This window comes from Rhopilema esculentum, chromosome 6 (genome assembly GCF_057945365.1).
Source record: "Rhopilema esculentum isolate cy_ngs chromosome 6, ASM5794536v1, whole genome shotgun sequence".
In the NCBI taxonomy this organism is placed as follows: Eukaryota; Metazoa; Cnidaria; class Scyphozoa; order Rhizostomeae; family Rhizostomatidae; genus Rhopilema; species Rhopilema esculentum.
Genome location: NC_142820.1, coordinates 4,322,779 through 4,343,479, shown reverse-complemented (window position 1 = coordinate 4,343,479; position 20,701 = coordinate 4,322,779). Strand labels below are relative to the sequence as shown.

The 20,701-nt window shown below is 36.5% G+C and overlaps 3 protein-coding genes across 5 annotated transcripts in view; 2 read left to right on the top strand and 1 right to left on the bottom strand.

Moving 5' to 3' along the window:
• The window catches only part of LOC135686087 (voltage-dependent calcium channel subunit alpha-2/delta-3), a gene marked incomplete in the record, with an annotated part of 32,611 nt that extends 27,915 nt beyond the window's left edge, over positions 1-4,696 (top strand). Inside the window, 1 exon segment of the mRNA XM_089109063.1 lies at positions 3,165-4,696. Within this exon segment, the coding sequence (XP_088965189.1) occupies positions 3,165-3,229 (65 nt within the window).
• On the top strand, positions 1,826-14,509 carry LOC135686710 (protein NSUN7-like). The gene is made up of 8 exons (XM_065203006.2): positions 1,826-2,417; positions 3,101-3,159; positions 4,703-5,197; positions 5,726-5,876; positions 6,284-6,403; positions 7,018-7,467; positions 8,340-8,410; positions 8,678-14,509. The coding sequence occupies exons 1-8, from the start codon at positions 1,979-1,981 to the stop codon at positions 8,873-8,875; spliced, it is 1,983 nt and encodes a 660-aa protein (XP_065059078.2). The 5' UTR covers positions 1,826-1,978; the 3' UTR covers positions 8,876-14,509.
• Positions 11,070-20,701, bottom strand: part of LOC135686709 (uncharacterized) — a 23,004-nt gene continuing 13,372 nt past the window's right edge. For all 3 annotated transcript variants that reach the window (XM_065203004.2, XM_065203003.2, XM_065203005.2), the window contains 5 exons: positions 18,720-18,950; positions 16,998-17,811; positions 16,431-16,646; positions 12,858-14,954; positions 11,070-12,031 (listed from right to left, as the gene is read on the bottom strand). In XM_065203004.2, the coding sequence (XP_065059076.2) occupies positions 12,009-12,031; positions 12,858-14,954; positions 16,431-16,646; positions 16,998-17,811; positions 18,720-18,950 (3,381 nt within the window). In that variant the 3' untranslated portion in view covers positions 11,070-12,008. The remainder of the gene's footprint in view (positions 12,032-12,857; positions 14,955-16,430; positions 16,647-16,997; positions 17,812-18,719; positions 18,951-20,701) is intronic.

The following is a 20,701-nucleotide window of genomic DNA, read 5'->3' as shown; positions in this document are numbered from 1 at the left end:
AATTGAATGCAATTTATAGTCAGATATTGCTAAACGGAGAATCTCCATGTTACGCTCAGTACTGTTACAACAACTTACGTTTGTCAAAAACAGATACCATGTCAATGTCATCATGAACTACGTGTAACTACATTTAAAAATAAACAGATAATATAATACATGCTCATAGCGTTATATCGTGTACAAAAAGACCGAGATACCACTTTTTGTTGGGGGGGGGGGGATGGGGCAGCCGTGATAAATAGGTGAAACAACAGCCATATTTTACAAAATAGAAAAGTCTACTTATGCTCCTGGAATGATCCAATTTTTATCTACGGGTTGTTTTGGGTTGTCAAGTAGCCCTATCGCTGTTATCGATTTCATCAAATAGAGACACCTTCACGATTTCATCAAAGGCTTTCCGATATCTTTAACGCTTTACTTTAAATTGGACAGTTTTGTTTGGAACATCTTTTTTCAAGGTTTCAAAGTAGGATTTTGCGTTCGCTTCCTTGGTAAAGGTTGGAAGAATTTCGACATTACACTGGGTTTTTCTCATTTCAAAGATATGAAAAATAGCCATGAAAGATTTTATTCCCTATTACTCTCGCTGAAATATCTTATTAAACATAGTATCTTATATGAATACTCCGTTTTTTAGCTTTGAGTTTATCATGCTTGGAAGATTCGATTATTTTAATATGAAAATGCTTTCTCGCAAAAAATTGAAGAAAAATAGGCTTGTTTTTGTTATCGAAAATTGTCGAAAATTTCTGTTTTTGATGAATTCTTTGGAGATGTACCTTGAAATTGTTCTCAAATACGTCAGAAATTGATAGCTACCAGGTTCAAAAGCTTGACGACTTTAACGTAAAGGAGTTTGCTTTCTTCAGCATAATATGGACGGATGAGTTTTACAAGTAATAACATAATGCTCTGAGACAAAACGATACAATAATTGCAAGAGATCTCTCCCATCAAGAGACAAAAAGACAAACAGCCAACTTGATTTTGAGGACCAAATGGCACTTTTAGAGTAAGGACCTTCTGTCATTTTGGTAATAAAGACTTGCAACCACTACCTTTTATATTTTATTTGATCTTTTAAATTTTAGTACCAATAAAGATGTTTAAAGAAAGCAGGACTTTAAAACAATAAAAGTAAATAAAAATCGATTCAGAATTGTGCCTGCAGAAATTCTTGAGAATGAACTTTTGTGCCTGCAAGCGCCGCTCGCGCAGATTGATGAGGTCTGCTTTTCAGTCGTGGCTTTTACGACTTTTTTATTTGCATTCTTTTTCCATGAGCTGTCCAAAGATAATGACAAAGTTTTGTGTTACTTGTGAATGCTGGATTTGCTTCATGTCTCAGTGTTTAATTCGGTCGAGATCTACGGTCCGACAAATTCTAGTATCGTATGTTTTGAAAACTAATTTTTGTTTTTTGAAATGCGCTCGACGAAGTGAACTTGGGCGCAACGAGCGTCGCATCTGGAAATCATTTGCTGACCAGCTGCAGACCAATCGTTGACCAATCATTGTTTAATTGCTGACCAATGGCTGATCAATTGCTGTTAGATTGCTGACCGATTGCTGACTAGTCTTCGGAGTTTTTGAGGCCCTGATTTCAACATTTTCAAAAGGGGTTTCGAAGCTTCAGTCAACAGTTTTTGCAGTACAGCTTCATCTTTCACTCCGTAGGCTTTTGTCAAGAAAATGCAATTATGTAGAACTTCTGACTCCAATGTGCACTGTAGAATCTTTGGGAAAAGCCTGAAATTGTACCAGTCTCTGCTGTGTTCCCCTGCAGACGTGAATGGTGCAGACTGGTTGGACAAGGCTGCGAAGGAGACTTGTTTACTCTGACAGTAGCAACGAACCCACAACAGCTTGGATTAAAGTTGTGGTTAAATTTGCAAAGGCGCTAAATCCTTCACCTCTCCGCTTAAATTCGACGACCAGGGCAGATTAAAAGGGTATTATCTTCAATGGAATCATGCTGAAGCCTGGAAATAATTATTTATCGCCTAGATCTCCTGGAAATAACAACAAGAAGAATGGGAATTCTAGGCCCAAATCAAAGAAAGGAAACATAACGGCTGCAAAAGGCAGCTCAGGAGTTAAATCCCAAGCTTCTAAGGAAAAGGAATCCAATTTGTTTGAAATAATACTGGATGATGAAAGAAAAGAAACTGCTGCAAGCTCAAAAAATAATGTCGAAGACAAGGTTGCTATAGAACAGGTTGCTATGGACGGTGGTATGAAAGGCGGAACAAAAAGAGTATTACGAGATAAATTTGGTCATAAAATGTATCAGAATGCTTCGAATATCTATGCATATCTAAAAGGCGAGATAAATGCTTCCGCAATCCCATCGTTTAGCGACGAGTACCAGAAAAGAAGGAGTTATAGCATTGCCTTTGCTGCTAAGAGATGTGAGGATTTGAGTTAGCTTTCTGTCGCGAGGATTTCTGCTAAAGCATAGGTCTTTTTGGAAATCATTTAAGAGCATAGGTGTCCGTTCTTTTTAAAGTAAAACTTTCATCATTTTTGGAGAATCAGTTGATGAATTCTCATATTCCAACTTGATCTTTTGCTACTGATTTTTTAATAAGTTATTTGATTCAAAATTCTGCTTTTCAACTATTTCGTAATGCTGTACATCCTATGGCAATTGTTTTTTGTACACTGTTTATTTGTATCTGCTCAATATTTAAATTACACTAAATGCAGTATCTTTAAAGCAGGAATAGGCTACCTGTGGCCCACAGATGAAATGAGTGATGGCCTGTGAGTAGTTTTTAAATGGAGCTTCTTTCCAGGGCCCTTTTTAACATACTAGCTAGGGGGTATTTGCCCCAGTGACTTCCATTGTTTTAAACAATAGGCTATTGTCCTCCTTATTATATGAACAATGGTTTGCCCCTGCAGCTAATTTCCCTTGGAAAAGGCTATGCTTTGTTCATGTTGGCTACACCCAATCAGACCCAACCTGACCTTCCCGGATACCAAACATCATATAAAGTTGTCATCCAGGTAAAGAGAGGTTGGCCATCCTTGCTTTTTAGACTTCTTTGACTCTCATTTAAATTGAAAATTTTGATCATTTTAATTTCAGATGAAGAGGTGTTGAAAGATGTTCTGTTTGACAGCCATTTTTACTCGATGTTTTCCAGGGTAATATTCACTTTTCATATGTTCTAGGAATTTTTCCTTTCAATTTGAAGTTGAACAACATTCTCTTTGAGCCCTCAAACACAATATTATCGGTTTTCATGATAAAATTTCCATTTGCTGATAAATGGAAGCAAAACCTATCTAAACCAAAAATGTATGTTTGGTATTTAAAAGATTAAAAGTTTAATAGTAAAAAGTTTTTTTACTATACCCCCTGAAGATGACATCATTTTTCTTTCTTCTATTTTCTTGGCTACGTTTTATCAGTTCTTCTGTTTAGTTATTAGTATAATTTGGTAACTTTTGTAATTGCACAAATTTGTTCCACCTATGCCCCCTTTTCTGGAAATTGATTCAATTCAAACTACATTGTAGGGCCTGGTTTGACCTAAGCATTTTTTTACCTGATCTTTGAAAACATGTTTGATGGTAGAAATCATTTAGAGGTCAAAGTTTATTTTTTACTCTATATCACCAAAATATCAAAATCAGAAGTATAAGGATCATGGAAAGCTACACATAGACAAAACATTTTGGTTTAGTCCTTACACAAATTTAAAAGTCTAGTAGAAAGAAGTTTACATATTGTAAGACATAGCTGTAAATTGAATTGGTGTATTAGTATCTATTTGACAAAATAAAGACAAATGCAATCATTTCAGGACTGTGCAGTTATCTGGAAATGAAAAAAACGAGCTTGGTAATTTTGTTAAGCAGCTAACCATAAAAAATCAGGCCCACTGAGAAGAAGTCAAGGATGAATTAAGTCATAGGCCTTGCACCAGAAAAGGGCCCTAATAATGTTAAAAGAAGTGTACTTCATCGGTCCCAGCTATTATCAATAAAACTTTTTGTAGAAAAAACAAAATGTTAATGTACAACTCTGGGTTTAGTAAGTTTTTAAACTGACAAATGACAGATTCTGTTCAATTGCACTCTTAGCCACTTTTACATCTCTCACGTAAGGGCTCTCAGTGAAATTTTCTTACAGCATTAAAAAAAGAGAGCCAGGTATGACTGGACAGAGCCTGTTTTGGCTCTTTAGGGGAATAACCAGAACCAATACTTAAAGCTTTATAACCACCAACTATGATTATTGCTAAGTGCCATCATTGTAAGCATAATACATATAATATGTCACTATCATCATCATAATCAATGTCATCAATCATTGTCATCAATCATTGTCATCAGTCCTTGTCATTATCAATCATAACATTCACAGTTACCATTCTCATTATCACAATCATCATCAAGATAATCATCATGATCATCATTATAGCTGTCATTATTATATCAAATCATTAATAAGTGACAGACACTTAGTCAAATATTGGGTGGCAAGCCTATTGTTTTGATAAGATGACGTCATATTTTCTTTTGTTTTAGAACAAAAGACCATTGTTCTCCAAAATATTGGGGGCAACTGCCCCCCTCCTGACCCCCAGGTGTCCACCACTGTCATGAATCATAATCCATCATGCCTATTATTGTTAACTTTCTGCCAATGTATATTTGTATATTGATGCTTCGTTCCTTTCAGCTTGAGGCACAACATCACAATAAGGTAATAGTGATGCTGATGGACTACTATGATCATAACTTCAGGTTCAGCGATTCAAAACGAGTAGTAATTAGCGAAGACACACAAGAGCCACAAGAACTCATACGTGAAATCCAAGAGGCAATTGTTTCACATCAAGTGCATTTATGTGCATCGTTCGCGCGATGTCGTATCCGGGACTGTGCACTCTGTCTTGAGGATTTGGTCAATGACGGGAATAAAGAGGCACTCAAGTATGCCAAGCAGCAACCTCTCTATGGCCGTATAAATACACTGAAAACTACAACGGATGACGTCATGAATTTGTTGATAAATGAAGGCTTCGTCTTGGCAGAAGATACCGAGCTAGGAGAATTAACTGGTAAAATGTTTCGTAAGGACCCTCATTTTGGCGATATGTTAGTATTTTCAAAGGAATGTAAGGACGATGTCTATTCCCTCAACATAACCATGGATTTATGGCTGTATCCTCAGGTAATTTCATATTCTTGCCATCCGAAATAAATGGAAGAAAGTTCTGAGGTGAATCTGATGCTGTTATTCCTTTATAAGAACATTTTTTATAGAAACGGTGAGGCCTGATTTGCCGAAAGAACAACGTAAGTACATGAAATAAGAAGAATGAAAATTTTGAAAGATGAAAACAACGCATTAGTAACAAAACTAGGCAAATTTTATCAGCACATCAACCGTGCTTTTAATAATGTCTTGCAAAACTGTTATTTAATTGTCTTAGCTCTCTTTGGAGAAACTGTTATTAACTCTTTTAACATTTCGTTAAGAATTGAAACGCCAAAATGTTCTAGTTCTTATAAAAAAGTTTGTAAACTGTAAATATTTTCACATGATAACACCCCATTTTTCTATTTCCTCCGAAGTTCAATTCAATGCATTATCCTAATGGAAATTTACAGTGTTATATGTGTTACAGTGTTAAATCATTCTCAGTGTTATATGATTTTGCTTGCTTTGCTTCTATATTTGAATCTACTTAAATTGTAGGACAAGGGAAAGTACGTCATCGTTGAAGTAATGAAGAGTCTTCTCGTTGAGATGGCAGTCCAGAAGGACAAGGCAATGCATTTGATTCCTGGTGAGATGAAGTCATTCCTTACCGATGGAGATGATGTGCTACTAACAAACCCAGACTCAGGTAGGGACAGGCAGATAAAGTAAATTCTACAATCATTTTTAAATGATTTTTTCTTACCAAGTCTCTTTTTACCGATCAAGGAAGAGGTGCAGTCAAGAGGTTTTATTACAAAGCATTCAAGGCTGAAAGATATTCTACTAGAGATAAGAGAAGAATATCCCTTTAGTTCGTTGAAATCAAAAGTCAAGAGCTGATTTTTAGCGACCTCTTGTATGATCAGTGATATTCACTTTCTGCAATGGTATTAGTTTATGTTAAACATTTGGGGATGTTTTAATGGATTTCGGTATTAACTTGAATTATATCAAATAAACTGATGTAATTAATGTGGATGAATAAGTAAGTAATAGGAATAACAAATTGCGCCCTACCAAATTTATCTGATTTTATAATATTTTCCTCTGCAGGATCTTTATCTGCACATTTGGCAGCATTCATTAACCCAGAAAGAAAACTCTACATCTGCGGATGTGGGACAGACTCGAAATCGAGCTTTGAGAGCAAAATCCTTGCGAGTGGAGTTAAAAGTATCCTTTCACTTTTACAGAATCAAGAGTTCCAAAAAAATGTCGAAACGGGGGTACAAGGAATCAAATACGTTCAAAAGTGGTCACGTAAATGGGGTAGAAATTCTGTCTTCAGGTGGTCTTTGAACATGTTTTGTAGTTTAGATAGTTCTTGGTCTTATTCAAACATTTTTACCCTTTGAAAGAGGATGGGGACAGTCTCATTGTTACCCTTTCACATTCATGGCGAAAACTCTTTTCTTTTTGTACGGTTACTGAGGTTGCTTGGCATTCAGTTTAAACCAGTACATCTCTAACTGATTACGTAATAGCAACCCGAAGAACCAAAACACTTTTAGATACTTTCAGTTGCAGCTATTATTAACCTTACCTAACTGTTTGTACTAGTGAGTCAATATTTTCTTGATTAAAAAAGTAATAGAAGTCTTCTAAGAAACGATAACAAATGTAGGGTTTCTTGGTAGCTAAGGGAAGAGAGTTAATTGGTATTTCAAGACCCACAACTCTGCCACAATTATTCTATTCTACCCAATGTTGTTTATCTCAGTTTTACTGCTTCCTGATTATTCAGTTTTAAAAAGATGAGAACATTTATCCTTGATTCAATGGGCAAGATTTTGAACTGGTTGAAGAATCGTTTACGGAAGTTTCACATCACGACGAACGGTTAAAGCGCGTCAGAATCGTCATGTGCAATGTTCCGTGCTCAAAGTCTGCTGTCGTCAACCCGGTAGATTTCGTGTTGCAAGAGGGGAACGTAGCCGCTAAGTTACTCAGCGGCAAGGTAGACACAGGAAAACAAAAGGCCATAATCTCTGAGGAACTCATGATTATAAAGCACGCTTTAAAATTCACTCAGGCTCAGTCGATTCTTTATTTCACCTCATCGGACAACTCAGCAGAAAATGAAGACCTTATAATGAAAGCACTCAAAGATCATCGCGAGGACACATCGGTGAAAAATCCTTTCCAGCTATCACCATTCTTGCCCGACCTGGTTTCAAATCTGAGAGTTCACGTGCAACATTCAGAGGGTGGGATGCAAGAGATTTTCATTGGCAGCGGTTTGTTTTTTGGATGAAAACTCATTTACCTTGATCTGTATTAATTGCAATTTTTAAAACAGAACTTTGTAGGCTCCTTCAGAACTCAATTTATATTTGTCTTTTTTTGGGCGTATGACCAATTTCATCAAAAACAAGACTCTTAGTTCTGAAACTATAATGAAAATTTTGTACTGTGTCAAAAGGAATTTTTGCGGATTGTTCTGCAAATCATTTCAATTATAAAACATAAATTGGAGAGTTTGTGCTAAAAATGTTTTCAGCGTTACTATAAAATGAAAGCAACGCCCATATTTAATTTAAATGTTTAATTCAATTTTTAACTAGATAAAGATCAAGAAGTTAAGAAAGTAAATAAATTAAATTTTTTGCATCATTTTATTACTGACTACCAAATAAATGTTTTAACGACTCGAAGCAAAATCGACCGAATGAAAGAAAAGTTGGAGGATACCGTACCCTGATATCCCTCAATCCATCACTGGTCATGTCGTATCTGCCCTTTGAATTATCGTATCTGTACTTTTAATTATAGCATCTGTACTTTGAATTATCGCATCTGTACTTTGAATTATCGATCTTAAAAGGGGCTTCCTTTTTTAATGAAGTGCTCTAATGCAGGAATGAGGGCCGAATGTTTGGATGGTTTTCTGGTAAATCGTTTTTGCATACGGTAGCTATTGATATCTGTGAGAAATAGATTTTGAAGTCTTATTGCGGAGAGAATAGGTAAAATACAAAGCACTGTGAACTAAAAATTACAGTTCCCCTTTAGGTCCACAAGGCAAGAGCATGTAATAACAAATGATTGTCGGTACTTACTTAGGTCTTCAATGTATTTGCATCTTCTTGATTCAACTTTTCTTTACTAGATGAAAAATATCTCAAATTGAAGCCATCCTCTCGTATGAACGGTTGCTTTGTGGCACTACTGAAAAGACAGGTTTGTAACTTTAGTTACTGTACTGGTGATAGTGCGAAAAGAGGTTTCCTTTTTTAAATTCTATTATCCCCAATCTCTACCCAGTTGTAGAAAGGAGATCGAATGCGCGCTCTTCTACTTTTAGGCGACGTGTAACGTTAATATTTCTTTAGCTCTTCTGTTAACATCTAATTAACTAGAAATGCTTTCTTGAGGTTGGGCTTCTTTTACTGATACGGGTACAAATGTGAATGTTTCTAGAAGTGACTGATAAATGTACCTTTTTAGTATGCAGAAGCTTCTCCAAAGGATATTATCGACCGATCTGCGAAGAAAGGACTGACGTCCAAAAACAAGATAAGCAAGAAAGCCCAGAAGCACGTCAAGTCAGAAGTGATGAAATCTGAAGACATCGACACAGACCAACAAGAGATCACGAGGAAAGACTCGCAGACTGACAAAAGGCTTTTCCATAAGTTTTTCTAAGGTGCCTTGACGGTTGGTATTAACGCTTTGCTGGAATATTCATGATTGTGTATTTGATGCTTATTTGATGATGATAATTTGCTGACGTGCTTTTGTGACAGAATAAGATATTGTAGCCATACTTAAGCAAAAGCAAAAAAAATGTTGCTGGTGTATAAAGGGTATATTGAGAAAGGTGGCCAATTTCTTTCCTTTATGTTATAGGTAGCCTAGATTTTATTCTCTGATTTAACAAAGGATGCTAGTTTCCTGGCTACATTACCTTTTCTTCACATCAGTACCAATGAACCAATGTGATATTATTTTCCCAAGCACACATTTTTGGCGCATAAAAGTAGTTTCTTGAAGAGTAGCAAGTAAAATTTCTGCAACATGTTGTGCTTTAGGAGGAATTCCATTGAAAATATCAACAAACGCTTTAGAATGTAGAACGTGATGCAAGCACTAAAGGATATTTAACACTGAATAAGAAAACATTTCATGAAAACTTAAGTGGATAAAAGATTGGAAGGGAGAAACAAGAAACTTACAGGCAACGAGTCGGTTTATTAGAACTTGTATTGTTGGGGTATTGGATCTTCCTGTGATTTTCATGTGATCAATTACGTTTGCTTCCCATCTTTCCAAAACACAAACATTTGCTTCATGTGTTTATTAACACCATTGAAGATGCAAGTCAATCACATGCATTTATCGACAGGATCCAAAGATATAGGTCAGAAATGTTTGGCCAGGCGATATTTAATTGCCCCCTGCTCAATTTATACCTCAAGTTCCTGAAATTTCTAGTTGTTTCATCTTTTTTGGTTGGACGAACTTTTTCTTCCGTTTAATATTTATTTCATTAAGGTAGAAATGGATGTTTCTTCCAAGACAGGGAGTAACCTGAATAATTCGTGACGTTGTTTTTTGAAATAGAAAATAGCAGTCAATGAAACTTACATTCCCTCGGGTTGAACGTCAACCCTGATTAGTAAGAAAATATGCCAGAACCAGTAAAATATATTTAGAGAGAAAGTTTCTTCGTCAAAGCTAACAAGACTAGGAATTGGGATTGCTTTCTTAAAGCCCCTGGGCCCGGTTGGAAAAATAAGGGAAATAAATTTCAAAGCACATACAAGATTTAATATTTTTCACCTCAAAGTAATTTATTTATTGATGACAGAGAGTTAATTCTTAATGAAACTTGATAATGTATTATTGAAAATTGTTCTCTATGCATGTACAGATTTATAAATTTTAAATCAAACGTTTCAGATGATTTATATGAAAGATTATAATATATTTGCTAACATTTGCTCTTTATAGTTATTATTTGATTTTCATACAATTTCATTTCCTTTTTGTGCTTCTTGAATAACTTGTGCTACTGAGATGGTTTATACTTCTTCTTAGAAGAAACAAAAAAGCTAACGGTTACAAAAGGTATTTATTTATGTATAAAAATATAAATATGTTTTCGAAAAAGTGCTAACCGAATGTCATTATTGATCTTAATCGGAATCCAGCAAAGAGTTTTATCGCCAAAAGAAACAATCCATTTGCCCGAATGATACTTACATAAATTCCCCTCTTTCACTCCAAGCCTGTTTTCGTTTGTTGCTGATCCTTCTATTATTTAACTTATGCAAACCTTGATATGGTTTCGCATTCCTTTTTCCTTTGCTTTATTACTCTTATAAGAACGAAGGAAATCGAATAATCTAAAAGAGCATGATAGGATACCTCAAAATGTGTGAAATGAGTTAATGTGGTGTTGATTGGCCGAGATATGACGACATTAGCCCAGGCTCTTTCATCATAAAATCACTGCAATTTGGTCTCTGTTCATTACTTCACGAACCAAGCCAATCGTTTGGAAAACTTCAAAACTTTCATTTGCAATATGAGTATTATCGATTATTCTGATTTTCCGCATTTGAAGGTATTTAAATAGTTATGTGGTCAAAAGTAAGAAACCTTTTATGATGTCATACTTAGAACTGTGTTGGGGTCCAGACCTTCCTTTTTAACACCGTGAAATAAAAATGCAGTAGAATGGTTGGAGAGTGATATCTCCGGAGAGGAGAATTTGTTTGCATGCACATCAATTTTATCGTGGTTTGAAAGGCCTGAACTATAGTAATTCTTTGTCCTGAATATGAGGAAATAACTTTCAACAATGGTAGTATTCTATAGCAAAGAATCATAAACCTTCGTGGTTAAATAGTAGTATTTATCTCATACATAGATACAAAATATTAGAAAAGTTTCTTTTAGGAAAATATGCTAAAAATACAAATATTACGTCACAACAAATTGTTTACAACATTTTCCTGCGACTTTAAAAGTACAGTAGGGCGTTAAGCCGAAATCCCACTCTGGAAAACGATCCGCGGATCGGATCAGATCGTGTTGTTCTGATCAGTTCTGTTCGATCCGCGGATCGTTTCAGATTGGAATGCACGTTGACATTTATATCTCCACGGGATCCTTGCCTCATTACGCAAGTGCTATTGTTTGAAAAGTTATAATTCGATTTTGTTTAAAAGAAAACTACTGCACCGGAACGTTTCAAAAAAGGTGAGATGATTTCAACTTTTTTTTCGATCCGTTGCGGATCAGTCATGCGACTATTTTTGCATCCAAAGCGCGTGCGCAATACAAAAACTGATCCGATCCGCGATCATTTTCCGGAGTGGGTTTTCGGCTTGAAGCACTACTGGTTACATCTAAAAAAATAAATACATCCGAAAAAATATTTTCACCCTAAAGCTTATACAAAGCTGCTGTATACAAAGATTTGATATGAATTTGGTGTAAAAAGATTTAAACCTTTTTGCAGTAATGTGAATGACGTGGTCACAATACTGTAAAGTCTAGTGCTTTGTCCTTAGCAAGACAGGCACTGTCCAAGTTATTTCTACCTCATCAAGAAGGTACAACTGTCCGATTGACGATTCAGCATGCGACGAGATGCTCTGGATTTAGATATTTTTATGTCTTGTGCAATGCAGAGGGGAAACTAAAATACCTTTTACCCGGTTACACATTACAGTTCACAAACTGTGTAATACACGCCTAGCGTATGTTGACTGTTTTAGGCCAGCAGATTAAGACAGCATAAGTTCTTCGCATTCTGTTTGGTTACCAATCATACTACTGATAGTTGTTCACCTAGAACAAAAATAGCGCATATTTGATAATAAAACGGAAAATGGTATACCTTCATTAGTTAAAGGCGGTACTTTTCTGGGGAATCATCGTGTTTTTCTGAAAATCTGGCAATGGCATACAGAAATTACACGCTGATAAACTTATCGTATTCTGTGGGTGAAATTACAGTTTGGAACTCAGTTGATACACTTTGGTTGTTCTAGCGCACTAATAACACTGACCAGTTAGGGTTATAAGATTGGAGATACTAAATATATGCAGCGAAAGAAAGGCTGAAAAGGAATCGACTTGAGTATAAGAATAGAAACGGGGAGGGGGGAGGGGCAAACCAATCAAGAGATTAGGTGCACGAATGAATTAACTAAGTCGAAATAGACGACAAAAGTTGAGGTTTTGAGAAAGTGGAGGTCAGCCTTTCTTAAGGTGCAAACACGTACAGAACACGGATAAAATCGATTGATACAGTAAACAAAGATTTGCTAGGTCCTGCATAAAACTGGATGTTTATATTACTAAGCAGCCATTGCGATGTTGTTTTGGATTTCTAATAATTTTTATATTTGGGCAACGCTAGAGGCATCTGTAGGTAATGGTTATCTTTTCCGGCTAAAAGCCTAAAAAGGTGTTGATTTTCAGAAGGTGTTGACAAAAAGATCCTAAATCGGCGTTTTCCACTAAAAAAATATCTGAAATTTTTAGTCCGGGAATTGACGATACAATATCCAATCAGCAAACGAAAAAATTTTCAAAAGATCGGATAGAGGATTTTAAAGTCGACGAAAACCAATTGATATAATAAAACAGACAGACTGTATTATTCGCTTACCATCCTGAGAGTAGCATGTTGTACAGTGGAGTTGCTTTTTAATGAGGCGAACTTTTATCAGGCCACCATCGCTTTGCTTGACCAAGAATATGCCACAAACGGAACAATAAAAACAGTTGCAATGCCAAAACAATTCTGTATCTGCAACTGTCATCAGCAGCTTTTCGCATATGAGCCTACGACAACAAGAGCAACGTATTCGAAAGTCTTCACTTATCACAAGCTGCCGAGCTTCCCTTGTTCGCTCTTCATTCGACTCATCATCAGAAAAATAGTCACGTGGATTCAGATTCACAGGACTGACTGTTTCATTCTCAGAATTTGTTCTAGCTTTATATTTTGATGGAACACCCTCCGTTTTATTTCCTTGATCGCTGTAAGGCGTTGTCGAATTTACAGGATGATCTGAATGCACATCAGGCTTATAATGTTTACTTTGAGTTCCAGGATGATGTTTACTTGGACCGTCAACAACATGGCTATCTACTTTCACAGATGATGCACTTGGTCTTGAATACCTATAAGCTACCGATGTTACATGATAGGTGCGACTTTCTCCATCAAACGTATCGGCTAATTTACCCTCTAAATAACTGGGAGATCCTTTATGTAACAGATTGGATTTACTATCACAAACCGAATCATCAGCTGTTTCAACGCGACGAATACTAGGAGGGTCCACAGTATCTGTTTCCTCTTCTACAAAGTTATTTGTCCTGGGTTGAGGATTGTCAATCAGGGAAAAATAGCTAGGGTCCCAGTAAGTCTGACTTGATTTAAGATTCTGGAACAGATTCTCTGACGCTCGATAGTTCCGAGAATGATCTATTTCCTTCTCAGAATCGAAATCAAATGACCCAATATCTGGGCTAAATGGGTCCTCGTAACTATCAAGACGACTATTTTCCAGATTTTCATAAGACGGGGAACATACTTCATTTCTTTTAACGAGCTCATTCTTTTTATAACTTACTGTTGAATCTTCAACTGCTGAATAACCTGCAGAGTCAAACGATTCCTGTTTGCTGTGACTTCCAGGATCCACATTTAAGTCTTTTTGACTGGTTCGGGAAAGTTCCACTGGTTTCCTTTGAGGATGTGAGGCATAAGGCTCAGCTACTAAGCTCCCCCTTAACACTCTTGCCATGTGCTCAAAGTATGTTATTGGCCCACTTGATACACTGCTAAGTCGGGGGGCTTTATTAACATCGGTAGAAACGGAATGAACGGCTTTTGACAATGATCCAGAGCTGCCATGACTTTCGCTGCGAAGTTCACGATTGAACTGTCTATCAAGAGAGCTTCCTGAGTCAGAAAATTCCGATTTGAACGTTGGAGGGTAGGAAAACCTGTTGATGCCTTTCTGTGATTGCATTTTTGACAAAATTGCCTGGTTTTCAAATGGATGTTGTTTCAGGAATATAACTGTTTCATTTTGATTTGGAGTAGAGGAACTGTATGGCAAGTCTTTTCCTATCTCTTTGTTTGTTTGTGGTATTCCGGCGCTTGTGTGTAGTTTTCTCGATTCCTCTGCAAAAAACTTGTCTTCTGCTTGTTTTAGCTCCTCGACAGTTAGCTCTTCACTTGCATTTCTAAAATCCTGGTATCGACTTTCCTCGTGCTCCTTTCTCAGCTGCGCAATTCGCTTCTCTTTGGCTGCATCAAAAACCTTGTCACTCTCTGTCTCTATAGGTTTGCTCTCTTTAGACTCCCGCCACTTTTTAAGCTCAACCTGCCTCTTCCAAAAGCCTTCTTCTTCCCGAAGCAGTTCTATAAGCTCCTCTGATAAACCTAAAGATTTTGCTTTGTCCGTATTCTCAATGGACAGTAGATCTGTCAACAGGTCTTGATTTTCAGCCGGTATTCCTTTGCGACCTCGCAGTCCATATCTAACATCTCTGTAGTAGCTCGATCCATCCTCTTCATCGATGGACATCTTAGCTTGCCTGTCTGTTGCAGGCATTGTCACCAAAACGTCTTTGACCCCTTCATCATTCGATTGTTGCCAAATTCCCTTATCACCAGTTCCCTGCTTTTGTTGGCTCTCATTTGAATTTTGACAATTTGTTGCAGAATGTTCATGTAGTCCTCTGCAATCTATAAAAAATGTGCAAGTTAATAATGTTGCAAGTTAATGGAATAAATAATCTCGTGGAAACAAAGAAAAAGACAAGGCAATATTCCCAGATGAAGCAATGCTTAGGCCAAATTAGTGAACAAAACCTTTACAACGGTAGAAAGCAAATTCCCAATACTTATCATTTGCTATTTTAAAGTGTCTTTTCCCAGCAAAGGCAATGCCCCATCTAAAAAGATGACGAAAGTCTCTCAAAGGTGATATAAAGTTATGTGAAAAATGCGCTTCTTTCTGTGAAACATGGCCAAGCTAAAAAGCTATTTATAATGCTCCTTCCAATCAAGATGTTTTTTGAATGACATTAAAATTGTTTGCAATAAGATTCACTGGAAATACTAAAAGGCGTTTTGTTCACAGAACACAGTTACAGCCTCCTTGTGACGGGCGTTTGAACTTCTTCAAACCAATCGCAAAACTGTCCAGTTCAGTCCAATATGGATTAAGGAATTGTTCTAACATCCACAATTGCAAATATGAAAGTATACAGGTACACCAAGACTGAAGCTTATATAGTGGCGATATAGTAAGTGTCTTCAGCTATGATGCTTATTATGAAAAGAAAATTGTTGTTAACAGTTGGTTAGAAAAACAAGTATTCGTTTATAAAGTTGCAAAACAAAATTTCAAAAAGCCAATTAGCGAAATATTTCATTTATAAAAACTGTTAATAAAGGTAAAAATGAATGCGGTGAGCAACAGTTGTAAACTAATTTAAAAAATTCGACTGGTTAAAGCTCAAAAGCAGAGATGAATGACTGCCAAAATAAGACTTTCAATGTTGCCATTAGAATCTATCTGGAATGAATTATTCAAAATTTTAAAGCAAGAAACTAATAAATTTCTGTCACGGATTTTTCAGGTACGTTGTTTTGACTAAAACAATTTTTATAGCTAGCGAAAAAAATGATTCGTCGAAAAATGTTTGGTGAGACTCAAAGCATTACATAAGGTTTCCTTTGTTTAAACAAAAGGCACAATTGATGGGAACAATTAATTGCTTCAAAAATCCATATTTTGAAATAGATACAGCTTATTTCTTTATTTATTTCTTAATATCTTTAAAATTGATATGAAGTATGCATTGTAGCGATATGATAAGTATGTGATATGATAAGAATTGAAATCAAAACAACAAGTATGCGATTGTTAATATTATAAATGTATCATTCCTTTAAATCAATCAACCAAATTCAGCAATGCTACGACAGTGCTTTTCATCTTAGTGGTCTCTTTAAAATGACACGGATGAAAAGAGACTTTTAAATATTGTCCAAGAACTTCTTGATAACAAAAGTAAATGCCTCCCTAATTACACATATATAAGCAAGTTGTGGTAGCCCATGGCAACAAGCAAAACACGTAATCATTACCGAATTAAGCGAGAAGGAAACCTAAACGAATATAAGCAAGACAAATCTCAGAAATTCTGAACATACCAGAAACTTTTGAGTTAACCCTTATAATTGTAGCTGTTCTTTTCGGGGTGGGATTCTCAATAGATTTGCCAGTGACAATAATCTTCATGCTTGGCTTACGTTGGACAGACTTCGGTCTGGGCTTTTCAGATGATTGTTCACTGACTGGACCTATATCTTGCTGGGCCTGAATCAGACCATCGGATCTGCCATCTCTTTGTTCCAAAGTCAGACTGCCTGGTTTTAAACAAAATCAGAAATAAAAATATTGAGGTTTCTTGTGTAAAAAATAATATAACTGTGAGCCTTACAAAGAATTCAGTGATTCTCTATAGCATGATAATCATTATAGGCATAAAGCAACTTTCCTAGAGTCGTATGTCAATTACTTCAACTAGACAAACGGCTTCTATCTATAAATCGAAATTTTTTCTGCTGTCAGCTCTCAAATAGTCCTAATTGAGTATATTCAACTATTTATTTTTCCATGTAAATATCAAATTATAAGGAATATAAATTAAAAAGGACTCTTTTAAACTTTTAAAAAAACTCGTCTTTAACAACAGCAAAGTAGCTTAAAAAACTTACTATTTCGTCCTTCGGGCTCCTCTTGCTGCTTCAATGTTTCACATTCCTTTTCCATTCCAAGCAGCGCACCTTCAAGCATTTTACTGCCATCAGCACTCCTTTTTCGACTTGTTGCCGTAATTTCGATACTTCTTCGAAATGGACGATGCAGTACCGGTTCTACTTCTTCCGAATGTGTTCTTGGCACAATGCCTTCCTGATTATTTTCCTTCAAACCCAACATATCTTCGAAATTCTCATCTTTGTTTATTTTTCCACAACTGACTGCCTTGAGATTTGTTCTGCTTGCACCCGTCTCCGCGTGATCACTGTGTTTGTCCTCTAAGGCCTTCACTCGATTCCTAACCTTTTTCGTCTCTCCGGTACCATCTCCGGTGTCAAGTATTTTTGCTTCAGCTCTCTTTTCACTTTGAATTACCCTTTCTTTTCTTTCTCTAGTACCCCTGGTTTCGCAATCAACCGACAAAGACTTTCCAGCACTGCCCCCCTTTTTCTTGAGCACGTTTTCGATCAAAACTTTTTTTACCGGTGTCCGGTTGTGATGCAACTCACTCCGGTCTTCCTTGTTCCTGATATTTTTCAGGGTTAACTCGTCATACCTACTACCCGGTTGGAGCTCGGTTTTTTTATTAACATCCGTTCCTAAGTCCGGGCGTATTACTTTTGGTTTGTTTTGGCTAGTGCCATGCAATGGCTTTTCATCCTCGTTTTTTCGATACGAAGGCTCTGCCGAAACCGACCTTGCATTTCTTGATGAAACAAGATACTTCACTTTGTGGTTCTCCGTCGAATGGGATCTGGTCATTGATCGGTTCTACAAGGAAGGTCAATCGAAATTCGGTAACAAGCAGCAAAAAACCATCAAAGTTCACAAGGCAAATATTTCGGTAACGTCGTTGCGCATTGGCTAGTTAAGCGGTATTTTTTATCTAACATCATAAATGCAAAATTATTTTACTTCCAAAAACAGTATTTTGTAGTTGCTAATATAGTAGTGAGTTGATTTGTTTCAACAGAAACCTATATAACATGGGCTTTTGGCACGGATAGCAGAGCAAAGGAACCTTCACATGGCGGTCTCTCTGATTGGTTGAACGGCCATTGTCAAAATGAAAACAAAGGTAGTGATTGGCTGAATAAAATTTATCTTTGCTTCAACAGACCGAAAAATGCAACCGCAAAGAAACAAACGACTCGTTACAAATAGTTTCAATTACTTTATAATTACTTTAGATTTAATCACTGGAGTACCATTAACAAGGATGCATAAATAAAGAAAATTTTCCAACAAAAAAGATGATTAGAATGTGACAAGAATGTTAGAATGTAAGTCAATCTTAAGCTTTTTAGTATTTCGGATAGCTCTGGAGGAAGCATCTCGCTATTGTGGAAAGGCATACATACTGCTAAACCCCCAGGAATGGTGTTGGGGGACCAAATTCACTCAAAATTTTAGTTTTTTTCCTGGCATTTACGGCAAATAACTTTCGCTAAGGGTTTGTAGGTATCTAGCCAATACCACGTTTTTTCAAATAACATCACAAAGAGATGGGAGGATTTTCAGAACAAAGACACCCCTTTTTAAGACTGGAATCCACTGTGAAAAATACGGCCTCGATTTAGAAGATATTTAGAATCTTTTTCATGCCCAGATTGGAAGAAAAACAAACACAACATCGAAATAATGCATAACTTAGCAAGCAACCTATTCAGCGTGCTCACATTTTTCGATGGGGATGGTTCCTTTTTGTTCGCCATGTTTTCGAATAGCTGTTGTCGTCCTTTCACGTCGACCTTACTGAATCGCAGTTCCTCAGACACCATCTTTCTTCCTCTAGCCCAGCGATCACGTGTTTGTAGACTTCTATCTTTGTCTGCAAAGAGCTTCTCGGTGGCGTTTAGAACAGATTGGGAATAAAACTTTGATTCCCAATTGTTGATCCGCGCTAGCACCTAGAAAACAAATCTAGGGTGATATCAAGTTTTAAAACTGTTTTAGCATGCGCAAAATACACAGCTTTAAAATGCCTATCAATAACGGAAAAAGTGCATGCAAAAATAAGTTGAAACAGCTAACCTCTGTTCTACAATCCTGGAGAAACATACTTACGAAGATACAAAAGCACAGATCCAAGGGTCGTAACAAAAGTTTCTGAAGAAATTGTGGCTATTTTCATTGAGTTGAATTGACAAATAGCAAATGACCCTTATTATAGTAGACTTTTCTGAATGAGATATAAAAGTAAGCCGTTCAGGCAAAATGCGATTGATTGAAATAATAAGGTACGTGAGCTACCGTGGGAGTTTCCGCTTGATTTATACAAAAAATAAATTCGACAAGTCAACTTAAAAAAGACAAAAACGAGAGCTAATTAAAAATATATACCGTTTAATCTCAACACAATAATGTAAAATCGTGTATATTTTACACCAGCTCATTAATGTGGTTGCAATATTGGACAAAAACCGAAACCTATGTTAAAACATAGCTGAAGATCAGAGATCTCAAGGCACGATGGCCAAATTTTGACATTAAGACAAAATGCAACTGAAGCACAGACAACTAGGGTATAGAAACATGTCGCGAGAGAAGAACCAGAGACGCCAGAAAATCTGCGGGGCACAAGGGAGAAGCGCCAACAATGGCAGAACAGTAGAAAAAAAAGAAAACTAACGAAAAGAAAATAAAGAAAAGGGCAAGGGGCAAGGGGGCAAGGGGGCAACCGGCCTAATCCACCCCGTGTACTTGTAGCTATGCAGTGCTCTTGTATTGATAAAGGGTAGGTTGCAAATGTGGCTAAATTTTTCATTCTATAATAGGTCTTGATCAGATAACCGCTGAGAAATATCCTTTTCACTATCATTTTCAAATAGATGTTTAAATTTTACGCCTGTAAATTTGGAAATAAACGTGATTGCTGCATAACTGGAGAAATTGTTTCATTTATGGCATTATGTGTTGGACAACTGCCGTTCTTTCGTGTGATGCCTAGCCGGTGATCAAAGCCGATCTGTAGTTGAAAATAGATATCCAGTATATTTGGCAAAGATAGAAAAAATGCACAGGAGGGGCGAAGAATTTAGACTCTGATGAAGCCCTATATGCCGGGGCGAAATGTTAGTATACATTAGATTTAAATTATATCAAAATTTCATAACACAACATCGGATTTTCGTCGTCGTTTTGATTTGTTCCTGACTATTACCTCCAAAATTAGATTTCCTGACAAAAATCTAAAATACATTTCTATGTTTTCATTAATATTATCACAACATAACTACATTAGAACTGAAATAAAGCAGAAGATAAACTTTTTAAAAATACATCCATTCTTCTTGAAGATGATTCTGGACTTCTCTTGGAAGGCATTTTGAAGACCATACCTTATAGACAAGGACGCTTACGCCAGGGGGCAGCGGCCTCCTTGCCCTCGCCAACGAAAGAAATCGCTACATTCAGCTTTTAAAATCTTCCCTTTCAAAATTGATCTTAACGCTTAACACATAGATATAAAATAGAAAACGGTATTTTATTTCCGACAATTTCCAAAGTTGTTCGATAACATGACAGTTTAACTTAATAGGAGGGTTTCTCGCCCCTCTGAACCCCTCTTTCTACGCCATTGTTCGGTATGACTGCTCAAGCACCTATTCGGAAGTTTTTATGCCCCTTGCAAATGAAACTTTACAAATCAAATCATAGG